The sequence below is a fragment of the Mastigoproctus giganteus genome, chromosome 1 (assembly GCF_048544385.1).
Source record: "Mastigoproctus giganteus isolate SK-2022 chromosome 1, ASM4854438v1, whole genome shotgun sequence".
NCBI classification, from domain to species: domain Eukaryota; kingdom Metazoa; phylum Arthropoda; class Arachnida; order Uropygi; family Thelyphonidae; genus Mastigoproctus; species Mastigoproctus giganteus.
In genome coordinates, this window is record NC_143575.1 from 47312803 (window position 1) to 47327868 (window position 15066).

General features: G+C 40.3%; 1 protein-coding gene across 1 annotated transcript in view; it reads right to left on the reverse strand.

Annotated features, from left to right (window-relative positions):
• The window catches only part of LOC150090766 (putative polypeptide N-acetylgalactosaminyltransferase 9), a 134596-nt gene that overhangs the window by 28402 nt on the left and 91128 nt on the right, over positions 1–15066 (reverse strand). The window contains exon 6 of the mRNA XM_090371424.1: positions 13688–13867. Within this exon, the coding sequence (XP_090227550.1) occupies positions 13688–13867 (180 nt within the window). The remainder of the gene's footprint in view (positions 1–13687; positions 13868–15066) is intronic.

Consider the following 15066-nt stretch of genomic DNA (forward strand, 5'->3'; position numbering starts at 1 on the left):
ATGGTGGGATCTGTCTACCACCACGACATCGCGGTGTGGGTCGATGTCGTGGTGGGTTGTCCAGACATGTTCGGCGATAGCTGAGTGTTCTATATCCGCTAAACGGATCGCTCTTTTGTGCTCCGAGAGACGTTTCTCGAGTCGACGTCCAGTCTCTCCAAAGTAGCAGCTAGTGCAGTCACGGCAAGAGATGCGGTAGACCAAACCGCTCTGCAGAAGGGTGGGGACAGGTGTTTTCACGTTGGAAATGAAAGAACGCAGTTTCTTGCCTGGGAGTTGGATGCACTTTATTCCGTGCGTTCTCAGGATTCTACCGATCTGTTGTGACAGGTTGGGGTAGTATGGGATGAATGCCCTCGTGGATGGCTCGTCACTGTTGGTGTTGTAGCTGGTCGTCACGATGTCACGTGTCTGTAGATCACACCTGTCGAGGACGTCAATGGGGTAGCCACACCTCGTAAGGTCTACTTTGACCCTAGTGACCTCTTTGCGTCTTTCATCAGCGGAGCTGGAGTGTGTCCAGGCGCGAGTAAGCAAGGTTCGGGCAGTGGAGAGGAGGTGGCCTCGCGCGTGTGCTGACCGGAAGTTGGTGAACTGGCCAGCACACATGGGCTTACGATAAACTGTAGTCCTCAGGTATGTGCCTTCACGTCGGACAAGTGTGTCTAGGTATGGTAAGGAGTTGTTCGACTCCAGCTCAATCGTGAATTTTTATGAAGGGCGATAGTGAGTTGAGGTATGATAGAAGTCGCTGACCTGAGTCTCTAGGGATGACCACGAACACATCGTCAACATAGCGACACCAAAAGGCGATGTGATCTGGTGCGTGTGCAAACGCACGTCCCTCTAACTCCTCCATCACGATGTTTGCTGTGACTGAGCTGACAGGGGAACCCATGGCCGTGCCATGTATCTGCTGGTAGACTGAGTCATTAAATATGATCGCACCCCCTGTTAAGCACAGTCTGAGGGCGGCGGAAATGTCATCGGGTGTGAGACCAGTTCTTCCGTTGAGGGTTCTATCATTGTCCAAGAGTTGTTTTGCACAAGAAATGGCAAGTTCCACAGGGATGGAGGTAAAGAGCGATATGACGTCGAACGATGCCATAACTTGATCCTGCGAGATGGATACAGTGCGAATCCTCTTTATGAATTCAACACTGTTGGAGACGGTGTGGGTGGTCTTGCCAACTAGAGGAGAAAGAAGTCTCGAGACAAATTTAGACAGCTCTTAAGTCGGTGATCCACAGCAGGATACAATTGGTCTCAGTGGTGTGTCTTCTTTGTGCACTTTCGGTAGGCCGTAAAACCGTGGGATCTGACATCCGGAGGCACGGAGGTGATTACGGGTTGACTGTGTGATCTTCCCTTGTTTCAGCCAACTGTTGATGAGGATATTCACCTCTGATTCCCATCGTTCTAAAACTCTGTTGGGGTTGATGGTCAGGGGTTTGTATACGGTAGTATCTCGTAAAAGTAGTAGCGCTTTCGCCATGTAATCAGTGTGATCCATTACAACCGTACGGCGGCCTTTGTCTGCCGGTAGAATGACGATGGATGAATCCTGTTTCAATGCCTTGAGGGCAGAAAACTGTGTACGGTTGAGGTTAGAAGAGACGGGGCGAGCACGGTGTAGAACTGCTGCAGTCTTCAAGCGGATTGTGTTGGCTACATCTTCTGGGAGGCGTGATAAGCTGGCTTCCACACCTAAGGCGATGTCGGTGATCGGCGGGTGCTTAGGAAGAACGGCAAATGTCATGCCAAGAGTCAATAAGTTTATTTGGTCCGCAGATAACTGTTTGCTGCTTAGGTTCAATACGAAGTCCGTGGAATTAGTGAGAGGGGTATTACGTTGGCTGCGAAATTGACGGGATTCATTAATCAAATTACAAAACTTATGTTTCTGTCGGGCACAATAAAGATCTGATTCTCTGACGGCCTGGTGACATAAAGTGTTGACCACATCGGTGTAAACGGGATCGGGAATCAGAGTCTTAAGGTCGGCTAGTAGGGTTGCCTTGCTCGCTGAAGCACGTTGTATGTCATGATGGAGGCAGCCGATCCATATACGTAGGGTTTTGAGGCCGAAGTTCCGACAGGCACGTCTCATGCGCTCATTAGAAAACGGTTGTTTGTAGCGAAACCCTTTCGGTATAATCTCGTTAGCTTTGCACCTATGCGCAAACCTCAGGTGTTGTCTACTACGGGCTATAAAGATAAAATCTTTCTGTAGTCTCACGACCATGTCGTATGCTGGTTGGCCAAGAATAGTACGAACATAACGAAACAGGCCTACGCGCTCTGGATTCATTAAGAAATTTATTATAGTTATACACAGAGCGTACAAATAAAGAAGAAATATATGAGCTTTCGGCTATATGGTAGCCTTCATCAGAATTAAAAATACATGAATGGCAGTTGGAATGAAGATGTGCACTGCCAGGTGCGTGAGACGCGAGGTTTAATTGTTTGTTGACGTCTGTGGCTGTGACGCATGATGACGTGGCCAGCGCTTGTCCAATGATAGAACTACTGACTCTGTGATCGGGTTGACTTGGCAACCACTGTTCCTGTTCAAGGATTTATCCGAAGATTTTATATTTAACGATTCCAACCAGGTACGTTTTAGGTAATGGTGGGATCTGTCTACCACCACGACATCGCGGTGTGGGTCGATGTCGTGGTGGGTTGTCCAGACATGTTCGGCGATAGCTGAGTGTTCTATATCCGCTAAACGGATCGCTCTTTTGTGCTCCGAGAGACGTTTCTCGAGTCGACGTCCAGTCTCTCCAAAGTAGCAGCTAGTGCAGTCACGGCAAGAGATGCGGTAGACCAAACCGCTCTGCAGAAGGGTGGGGACAGGTGTTTTCAAACTTTTATTCTCACAATAAAAGTTTGAAAACACCTTTTATTCCCACATCCACCCACACAGTTCTATAAATTGAATGTCCGAACTCCACATTACCCTTTTATGAAAATTGCAATGCGATAGCGCATATGCATGAGGTCACTGCTTTCTTAGGCTGAAAACATCTCACATGACAGAGCTAGTGTCTTCTGCACTGCTCCCCCAATGCACAAAATAAAACCTACCCACGTACGTGCTTTTATTGACCTCTACTGACCTGTGAGCGGTACCTACGATTCTCCGGTTACACCAGTAGGCCTTTACAACTGCTCCTATGGCTCTGTTACAGTGGGATTTCACGACACCTATGTTCCTACACATACCTTGTTTTACAATGAGATTTAAAAATCAAAACGGTGGGTTATTCTTACATTAACCAAGGTGTGTTAATTTGGCACTAAATTTACATAAATCTAATTAAATGAGAAGCACAAAATTCCACTGTGACAGTGTGTGAAGTGTAGGTTTGAGCAGATGTAATGTATCGTTCTGATTTTGTATTGTTGGCTGGCAACTGGTGTTTAGCAGCCAGGGGACAATAGACACCCATCCTAAGCTGCATGGAGGCACACCAGGTTCTGCTAGCAGGAACTCTTACTAGGCTCTCCATAGACTTCTGGAAGAACACTAGTTAATATTGAAATGAGAATGGAGATAGTTGGAGAAGTGTGGGATTTGGTATTGGTGAGAAGAATCTGGAGGCTAGGCACTTTCAAAATAATCTGAATTAGCTGCTTAAGGCTTTCAATAGCTTGAGTAAATGCAATGCTGATGGGATTCTTCCTTTTGCTCAGACTATGCAAATGAGGGCACATAAATTCAAATTGAGAAAGGACAGTTGCAAAATAGACATGCAAAACTTCAGCCAACAGGTGGAACAAGCTTCTATTTGTTCCTGTGGAAGTGGATTAGTTTGAATAAATTCAAACTAATCCACTACAGGCTGGCCTCGATTAATGTGATTAATTCGTCCCGCGAGCGCATTGTGCAAAACAGAAACGTGTTAATCGAATATAATAATCAATAGGAAAAATTATAATTGGTCCTTAACCTTCTGGAATGTCCATAAAGAATTTTAAAAATACCTTTTAAATAACTTTTTAACTGTATACAATGTAAAAGATAATGAAAATAATTATGGAATTAAATGTTTATTGCATAAAACAGCAGTTCCCAAACTGTGTGCCGCGGAATATTTTAAATATTCGAGGGAAACACAGCGACACTCGACATCTGTCGGACACCGCGTGAACTACTAGCTCGAGGTAGTTCACAGTTTCAGCATTTCTTATTAAGTTGTTTGGACCTAACTACTAAACGGAACTGTTAGGTATTTCTTTTGGTCTGGGTGCGCCTTGAAAACATTACTGAGACACTACGGGCACCGTGAACCGAGAAAGTTTGGGAACCTCTGACATAAAATACACAATGAAGAAATGATTGTTGTGGAAATATTTGAACAGTGTTGACTTTCTCTTTTCATCAATCAATTTCCGATAGCCGACAACAATCTTCTCTGGGCCCTGGCAAAATAAATGTTGCAGAGAACCTCAAACCTTTTGTTTGAGGTTCTATGCGACGCGAAAGATTTCATCTAATTCTTTTACTGTTATCTCCTTCGCAGTAACATTTTCATCTGACTCATTTAAAAATTTGAATTTTTATGCAAGTGTGCATTGACTTTATTAGCAGGAGACAAACAAGTGACACGTCTTCTTCCGATGGTTGATGGAACACACCGAGGTGGGCAGCAGGCAACCGTTTGTTTATTGCCCATATGACTCACGGTAAGCTTAACACGCGATTCAAATCTTTTTCAACTATCGCATAAAAAAAAAAGATCGGTTAACTGGAAATTTGTATCGTGAAAAGTGGTCTAATTTTTCAAATAGCGTTAACTGAAAATCGCGTTAATCGAACTCGCGTTATGCGAGGCCTGGCTGTATTGGAGGTGATGGATCAGTGAAATGGGAATTTTTTTTTTTTTTTTGGCTGATGCTGTATAAGCTTGCTTGCATCATTTTCCTCTATTAATACTACCAATACACATAACCAAATCTGACAAAGGAAATGTAGTAGTGATTATAAAAACCAAAGATTATAACAATAAAATCCTATCCCTATTAGCAGGCGATAATATCTATAGAATCATCAACAGAGACCTTACCAATTCCACAGCTACAAAGATAAAAACAAAATTCAAACTCTTACTGACACAGAACAAAATTAATGACACCACCTACAAGCAACTTCTACCATCAAATCCTGAGTTTCCGATGTTGTTCAGAAACATCAAAGCACACAAAGCTAACTTTCCTATCAGATCCATAATTAATGGGAGAAACCATCCAGGGCAAAATGGACCAATGGCTTGTAAAAACCATGACACCAGCCTTATTTGCAAACACTATAATGATAAAAAAAAAAAAAAAAAAAAAACGTTTAATAATAGCGAAAATCTGCTCTCCTTTGACACTGATAACATGTCCAGTAATGTTCCATTAGCATTAGTTGAGACATATTATGATGCAAGAATGCAAGCTTATACAGAATCAGCCAAAAAAAAAAAAAAAAAAACCTTCCCATTTCTCCAATCTAGTCACTCCAAATGTTTGTCTAGTTCAGCCTTAAATTTATTTATGCTATCAACTTAAACAACAACAGATGGAAGTCTGTTCCAGCAATCAACTAATTGCTGGCTAAAGGCAAATTCCACACATCTCTTCTACAACTGTCTTTCCTCAATTTGAATGTATGCATCCTCAGGTTCTTAGTCTGAGCAAGCAGAAGTATCCTGATTCTTCATGTGTTAGGAATCTGCAGAAAAAGGAACCATTAGGTGGCAGGGATCAGAGTGTACTGATGTGGGATTTACTTAAAGATGTAACTACCATCAGGGGGAAGGGTTTTTGCTTTCATAAAGGTGACTACAGGGTCTGAGAGAGTTTTTAAATTCTATACAGTGGGATCAACTGATGATGTTACCAACAGTGAATTCTAAATGGGAAGCCTTCAGGGAATTAATCTTGGAAGCCACTAGGCTTTTCATACCAACTAAGAAATACTGTTCAAGGTTTAGGCCTAAATTGATATCAGATGAATTAATGTGGCTCATGGCAGAAAAGAAAAATGCATGGAATGCATATAAATTATGAGGCAACACAGAAGCCGATAGCAGATATAAGCTAGTCTTTAATCAAGCACAAAGGAGATTAGGCAAGCGAAGGCACATTACGAGAAATCTCTGGCAAAGGATGCAAAGAAAAACAGCAAAGAGTTCTTTATTTATGTAAACTCTAGGAGGAAAGGGATGAATCATATTGGTCCACTTAACATAGATGGGTTGACTATTGATGATCATGCTCAGGTAGCTGATAAATTGAATGAGTATTTTGCATCTACATAAACACATGAGGAGTTATTAAGGGAGGAGAATGTCAGAAGTTTATCAAACTGTAATAGGGAGCTAAAGGATTTTGTAATAACTGAGAGCAAAGTGGAGGAGAAATTGTTGAAGTTAAACATAAGGAAGGCAACTGAGGTGAATGGGATCTATCCAGCTATATTAAAGGAGGCAGCAAAGAATGTAACAAACCCTTAGCCATAATTATGAAAGCTTCCTTGGACTCTGGGGAGGTCCCCACGGACTGGAGATGTGCAAATGTGCTCCAATTCACAAAGGGGGAATCAAAGGGTGACACAGACCTGTTAGTTTGACTTCTGTTCCAGGGAAAATAATGGAGTCACTGGTTAAGGAAGCGATGCATGATCATCTAGACAAGACTGCAGTTATAGTTCAGACACAGCATGGGTTTGTTAAGGGGAAGTCTTGTGTGACAAATCTGATTGGATACTATGATGTGGTGACAAAGGAATTGGATGCAAAGAATAATTTTGATATCATATACTTGGATTTTATGAAAGCTTTTGATGCTGTGGCATATGGAAGACTACTGTACAAATTGGAGCAGCATGGTATTAAGCATGGTTATCAATGGACACTGCTCTTCATGGACTGAAGTTATTAATGGAGTCCCCCAGGGTTCGGTGTTGGGCTGTTGTTTTCTAAGTTTGCAGACAATATGAAGGTTCGCAGTGTTGTTAATGACAGTAATGATAGTATGCTATTGCAACAGGATCTGGAAAAGTTGAGCAGATGGGCTGTGAGGTGGAATCTGGACTTTGACAAATGTAAAGTATTGCATATGGGTAGCAATAACCCCAGAGTAACATATCAACCTGGGTGATACTACACTCAGGATAGTGGAGAATGAAAAGGATCTAGGTTTTCTGAACAGTGAAAAAAGGCTGCAAGAGTAGCTCATGGTGTCTTGTCAATTACATATAAGAATTTTGCTAGCAGGGATAAGGGGGTGATTGTTCCCTTGTATAAGGCAATGGTCAGACCACACCTTGAGTACTGTATACAGGTCTGGAGGCTTCATTTTAGGAAGGATGTAAAGCTGCTGGAACGAGTACAAAGAAGGGCAACAAGCGACCACTTGTGGATATGAAATGCTGCCCCATCCAGCCTACTCACCCAATCTTACACCATCGGACTTCTTGTTTCTTTCCCTCAAATCATTTCTTCGGGGGACCCACTTCCCTGATGAGACACTCATTTCTGCAACAGGGTCATGGTTCAAAGACCAACCTCGCCACTTCTACAAAAACAGTATCTGTACCCTCATCCATCAATGGGAAAAATGTGTAAATCTGCACGGTGGCTATGTAGAGAAGGACTAAAACCTGTGCCAAGAATCAACAGGCTAGCACCTCTGCAACTAGGTCAGGGTTCTATGCAACTAGGTCTAGGTTCAGGGTTATATAAAAACTTAGTGTTCGCCAGAGCTGCAAATATCGTAGCCAACACGATAATAACCTCGTACCCAGTACATGCGCGTTAGTACTCATTAGAAGAGACTAAGGCCATCCTTCACCAAATACTAGGTGATCAGATACACACTACCTTCCCCCACTAACACTCTGATATTTCGGACATTCTTGATTTAATATATTTGTCGAAAGAAGGGTACTTCATCTTCAAAAATAACCTATATAAACAAAAACAAGATCTAAGCATAGGCAATCCATTCTTCTCCCTACTGGCACAGATTTTTTATGAATTCCAATGAAAACAAGGCCAGCCATAGAAAAAGCTACCTTTAAACCTAAAGTATAGACTAGATATAGAGATGATGTCCTTACCATTTGGCCACATGGCATTGAGGAACTCAACTTTCATTTACCTATCAAAAGCCAACATCCACACATCTCATTCAAAATCAAATTAGAAGATTAAAAAAAAACTACAATTTCCTGACCTATTACTAAGCAGAACAAACTACACCATTCCAACACAAATTTACAGAAAATCTACTGACAGAATCTGTCCTCCGATTCTCGTCAAACCTTAAACACAAAAATAGGTATCCTAGAGGGCTTCGTACTGAGGGTCAAGCTCTAAAAGGCAAAATTTCCCAGATAACTCATACCTTGAGTAACTGTAGATATGCATATAAATCCATATCAAAAACAATAAAAAGCAAAATAATAAAAATTCTCCAATACACTCAACAGTATTCCTGACAAAAATATGCAATTTATCATCATCCCCTGTGCATCACATATCAGTGATGCACAGGATGAATAGCTCAAATAGCTAAAAAAATATGATTTTTACCGATATACTAAAATCACAACTATAAAAGACATTAAAAACCCTGTCTTGACTAGCCCCATCAAGGCCCTCACCACTAACAACTCTAAATATTGGCTACAATGTAGAGTTGTCCTAAAGTTTTCAAAGGACAAAGCAAGAGAAAAATCAGAGTAAAAGAACACTGAATAAGGCAGAGTAACAAATTCAGACCAGCCTACAATCCAGTCTTAATCTCTTTCCCTGTAATTTAGTGGCCTCTAATTCTGGAAACATAATAGTGGAAAATTTGCCTTTGTTCATTTTACTCTCCCCTCTGAGCCTTGCAGACTTCAATCAAGTCTCTTCTAAGGTGCCTAGTTACCAACCTCTAATAGGCCCACATATTTAACACCTAATATGAGCACCCTTTTTCAGATCTCATTTAAGTGGGCTGCTCATCTTTGGGCTCTTTCAAGATCAATATCTAAAACACACAACTAAGTTAGTTAAACACAATTTTCCCTTAATATAATCCATGTAGTGCATCCATTTCCATTAAATGTCCCTGTATTGCACTCATTACTGCTTCCATGATTTTTCTTACCACTGAAGTTATTCACCTCGCACTGGGAACCCCCTTTGAGTTGGAAAAATGTTGGCACTTCTCCAATCAGAAAGAATCTCTCCAGAGTCCAATGATTAATGTTAACTGTTCGATGCACTCTCCTCATCATCATCATCAGCTATTTTCAATCCACTGCAGGATGAAGGCCTCTCCAGCAACTTTCCAGTTCCTTCTGTTTTGTTCAATGGCCATCCATCTACTACCCACGAACTCATGAATTTCGTCTGTCCATCTCAGTTACTGTCTCCCAGGTTTCCATTGTACTCTCCTACTTCCGTCAAAATTACTGGGTGCATGCCATAAATAAGGAGCAGCCTTATTTGTTTTATTAGAAACTTTCTAGCCTAAAGGCAACCATCTATAATTTGTAGAAATAGTGGTATTTCCACCATATATCCGCCTTAAAAGGCCAAGCTACCCCTATACTTTTTCCCTCTACTGTACTATAGGGAGTACGAAACACAACACCGCCTTATCAGCATTCCTTTCCTTCTTTCCCCCACTAGAGCACACATCTTTCTGGCATCATATTAAGTAAGGTCAGTAATTATGTTGCAATTCCACCTTTATTAGCTGGGTCACAGCACAGCGAGATGCTGTTATTTGATCATTTTCTGACCAGTTTGGGAGATGGAAAGTGCAGATAATAAAGACGTACTTGATTATCTTCATTGGATAAGAAGAATTTATGATAACTGAAAACAGACTTCAAGGGGTAACCCAAATCTAGTAATTGCAGAGTAGATAAGAGTTCAGAGATCAGGACTCTCACCCCGAACAAATATGAGTTTCATTTTCACATTGATGTAACTCCTTTTTTGTTGTTGTACTTTGGTCCCCAGATATCAGCCCTGAAAATTTAGTACCCCCACTAAGACAAGCTCCGGACCAATGGGAGTATGTAAAGTGTAAAGGGGGGAAACCTATTTATACTCAGGTAAGACAAAGGACGCAAAAAGAGCTTAGAACAAAGCAGAGAGTCAGTGCAGTTCAGAGTTGCTTCAAGTAGAGAGCTTCAAAGAGTGGAGAAAAGGTGCCAGATGGATTGAAGACTGGCCCAAAATCTTAGAGAAACCCAGTTTCTCCTAACAAGATTGCCGCTACTTGCCAATTGCCACTCCTTGTTCTTGTTTTTTCTGGGTCTGATGATCATCTCCATGTCAAAGCCCTACTCCTCAGAGTAAAGAAGACGAAACTGCAGTTACTCTGAAGTTTCACTGTTCAAAGACCTTCCAGCTGAAGCTTCCAGTAAGTCTTAATACACTGGTGTGCAAAATTTAAGGACCAGTGAGGTTTTCACTTGTAGCTTCTCATAGAAGTGGCCTGGATATGGGAAAAGCACACCAAAAGAACCTCTGAGGTACAGAAATGATGAAGGAGCAACACCGACACAACAAAGGGAAAAAAAACGGTACAGAGGGACTTAATTCAAAAATGGCAACATAGCACTGGCTGCCATGATACAGATGCATCACTGCCAAAGATGGAACTAGGGGAAGAGGTGGTCCTCAGTAGGAGATATGGCCACCCCTAATGTCGATGCAGGCTTTGCACTGCTGTCCATACTTAGAACAATGTTGTTGATAAGTTCTTGCAGTAACATCGTCCATTCCTCTGTCAATGCCATCTTCAGCTGGTGAAGATTTTCTGGTGGGTGTGGACGTGCCGCTAGGCGTCTCCCCAAGGCGTCCCATATGTGTTCGATAGGATTTAGATCGGTGGAACGGGCAGGCCAATCCATACGAACAATGTCCTCACTTTCCAAAAACATATCACAGCTGCAGTGCAATGGGCTGTGGCATTATCATCCATAAACACAAACTCGGGACCAATGGCACCTCAGAACAGACACACATGGAGAAGGATTACCTCAGTACAGTAGTGTGCACCGGTTACAGTACCGCCTTGCAGTATCTGGAGTTGTATACGTCCATCCAAGATAACGCCTCCCCAGATGAGAACACCTTGACCACCATATCGATCCCTTTCAGTAATGTTTGCGGGGTGATACTGTGTACCAACCTCTCGCCAGATTAGCTGACATCCAGAATACAGCTGAGACTGAATCTAATCTCATCAGTAAAGAGTACCTTTAGTAAAGATTTTGTCATTGTAACCTTTAGAAATAGTGTTGGTCCTTAAGTTTTGCACACCAGTGTAGGACGAGAGTGATACAGTCATCGTACCAGATACAGTTGGACCAGAAACATGTATTATATTGGTAAGTTTTACTTCCTTTTACACTCTTTTATTAGTACATAAGCATCCCTCCTCATTAGCACATCTACTGATATAACACTTCATGATACATTGCTTACGAATTAGAGTCTAACTTGTCTAGTTAATCTATTAGTGTTAATGGGATTGCACAAACCCAGATTGTTACACAAGGTTTTAGTACAGCACCTGTATGTATATATACCTGTGTACTCTTGTAAGATTAAGACTGTAAACTAGAGTACAAACAAGATACCACAGGAGGACCACAAACATATCACCAGCTATAGACATATAAAGTATCATTTCTATTTATGTTAGTGTGAGAAAAAGACATTCTGTCCTGTATATATTAATTATCTTTGTGAATGTAGTAATGAATAAATTATGTTTCGTTTAAGTATCCTTGCCACTGACCCATTCTCTTGCTGCACCTTATCCTTAGCACAAGATTTATAGTAAAGGAACCATAATGTGCGGCATTCCAAGTCCTGACTATAATAGACAGGGTCTTAGAGTGAAAAACACAATGCTGATTCAAGCTGCAAGTTCTATTTACCACGACGATAAATAGATCTTTAGGGCACAGAGATCATAAAACCACTAGACAATCACATAAGTTTGTTGGCGTGTACTGGGACATGCTTTAATTAAGGTTTAGTAACATTGAAACCATTCCTGGAACTTGAGCAGTGTTCAAAGCATTTTAGGTAATTCAGAAAATTAAAGCCCAGCCCAGCATAACACTGATGCCCAGATAAAAGCCAATGTAACAAATTACAATAATACTACATTTATACTGCCCAGTCTCACTCACACAGTTTCTCCTCACTACAAAGATTGTTTCATCTGTAAAGATCATTTCAAAGTACCTGTTAAATTCAGCATCAGCTGAGTTATCTAAGACTCTCCTGCCCTTATTAAGCAAGGGTCCAATCATTCATTCATTTTTTTCTTTGTATTCACATGAAACACCTTGTCCACTGCTCTCTTTGCTGGCAATTTCTCATAAACAGCCTTTACCAGCACAATCCTTTCTGTGGCAGTATTAGAGTAGCTTGTAGCTGTTATAGGCTTTAAAACTTTTCATTACCCTGTAATTTTCCCATGCCATCTTTTTCTGCTCTATTAGACTAGCCAGCTCTGTATTCATCCATCTCCGTAACTTCCTTATGCTATATTTTCATAATGATATAAATGCATTTGTGGCTTTTGTGAATATTGCTTTAAAGATATGCTTGGGTGTGGCCTTTCTTGAGACAAGATTCTAAACTTGTGTGTTTCAGGCAAAATAGTACACCCAGGATTTCTCCAGTCACTGTGTGTTTTAAGAAGGCATATACTGAACACAGAATACACATTAAGTTGTTGTTCCTTCAGTTCTGGTGTTAAACAAGGAATCCATCAAACATACACTTTCACTTTTCAAAAGTGCAATTTCTCACTAATAATAGTATGCACTGATCCAACATTTCTTCCCAATTCTTCAACTGTAATGTAACAGTTTCCTCATATGAATTCTTCCATTGCTGTCATGACTTCTGGTGTCACAACATGATGTATTTGCCCTAGTCAAAGAGATTCCTCAACACTTTTAATACCATTCTCAAACTTATTCACTCACTTGTAGAGTTGCATTTAATTCATGCCACTTCACAGTACTGAGCCAACATTCTGTGATAGGTTTCAGCACATTTTATTCATTCTAAATAAAATCCAACTGCATATTATATCCCTACTTTGGTTCATGACTGCAAAGGTGCTGTCATGAACCAAACTTGTACACATCCAATTTTGACATGGTGCTGCCATGTAGAAAATTGGCTGTGTACAAATGTCAGCAAATGGTGCCATATAGGTGTTAAGTGGTGTCAACAGACATCAATCAATAATTTGACACAAGATTATCAACAGTTTTTGCATAATATACAATTTAAATTGGTTTTGCAAATTTCATTTTAATTACCTTTGTACCAAGTTGACACTGTTTTATACACAATTGGTCTAAATTCAAAAAAATCCACATATAGCCTTAATTGCAGCTTCAGTAAAACATTTATTTATTAAACATCAGTTCCTTTAATCACACTGTGAAATTCCTTTTTCCCAGTAATATATACCTATGTGCTGTCATGCTCTTTGGCAATTAACCATTACTAGACCTTTAAAAATATGTTTTACTTTTCCACATCTAAATGAGCATTAATAAGGCCTATAATAATTGATTAATTAAAAATATATTAAAAATAAATTTAAATTAATAATTAGGGGGCAAACCCAACCTAAGTGTGTTTACCAAACTGTATCCAGTTCTTTCATAGAAATATTTTGCATATTCATCCATCCAAACATTAGCCACCCGAGCTAAATTTCGAATCAGCACTTTTTTATCCAATTTGTAAGGTGTATATTTTCGGAAGACGTGTCCCACACGAGAACAGGGTAAAATCTCTATTGATCCTCCACACATCCAGGTCTGAAAAATTTGAAAGGAAATGTTATGATTCACGATTCTAATACAGATGAGAACAGCAATGCCTACACAGAGCATCAAAAGTGCACAGAACAAATGCAGGAAGATGTTTCACAGCTTCAAAAAAAATTCCTGTAAACAAAGGTCTGAAAAATCTTTTTTTATGTTCAAATTTATGTCATAAAAATATGACTGTGTAAAATGAGTTTTTAAAACAGTACAAAATACAAGTACCAAAGAGATGTGAATAGTGTTGCTCTACTATATGAATTACTCAGTTGTAATTAGTGTGGCAGAGCACGCACCAGCAGTGTCAATGTGTTCGTTGACACTGCTGGTGTGTGCTCTTTTCAAAAGTGAAATTTTTTTTTAATTGGCTGCCTCATTTACAGTTCAGCATTTATGATATTAATTAATGCATTTGCATCATTACTACATAGCTGAAATTTTCTAAAAAACACAAAGTTTTACATTGAATCATTATTGTAACATCTCATGTAGTGAAATCCTTCACAAGTTGCTTTCCTTATACTAAATAAGAACACTTCTCTATTACAGAAGACTACTGTCATTTATTTACAGTTGATTACCAACCACTCAGACAGAACTGTTTTGAAGCGATTTGGCTTCTCATCAGTGAGCAAGTAGATCTCAGTTGCAACTTATTTACACAATATGAGAAATGCCAAAAGGTGTGCTCTCTCATATTGTAAGAATAAATCACTGGGTTTTCACCCCTTACCACTGGGTACCTACCCACTCACTAATGAGAAGCCAAATAGCTTCAAAATAGTGCTGTCTGAGTGGTGGTAAAAAGGTAAACTGCAGCCATTATCAATCCACTGCAGGATGGAAGCCTCCTCAACAATTCATGTTGAGGGAAATAGACCATAATCTGCCAAGCTGGTCCATTGTGGGTTGGCAGATCAACCATATTTATCAGTCAGGGGTTTGAACCCCGGTCTATTCAAAGAGTGTGTGCTATTGTACTCCCACTCCTGACCACTTGGCTACAGAGGCCGACTAAGTGATGGTACTCAACTGAAAATAAGTAAAAGTAGTCTTCTCTAATGGAGAAGCATTACTTATTTGAAGTTAAGGAGGGCAACACATTGTGGATTTCACAATATGAGATGTTACAATAATGATGCCAATATATAAACTTCTGTTTTTCTAGAAATTCAACTATGTAGCAATGATGG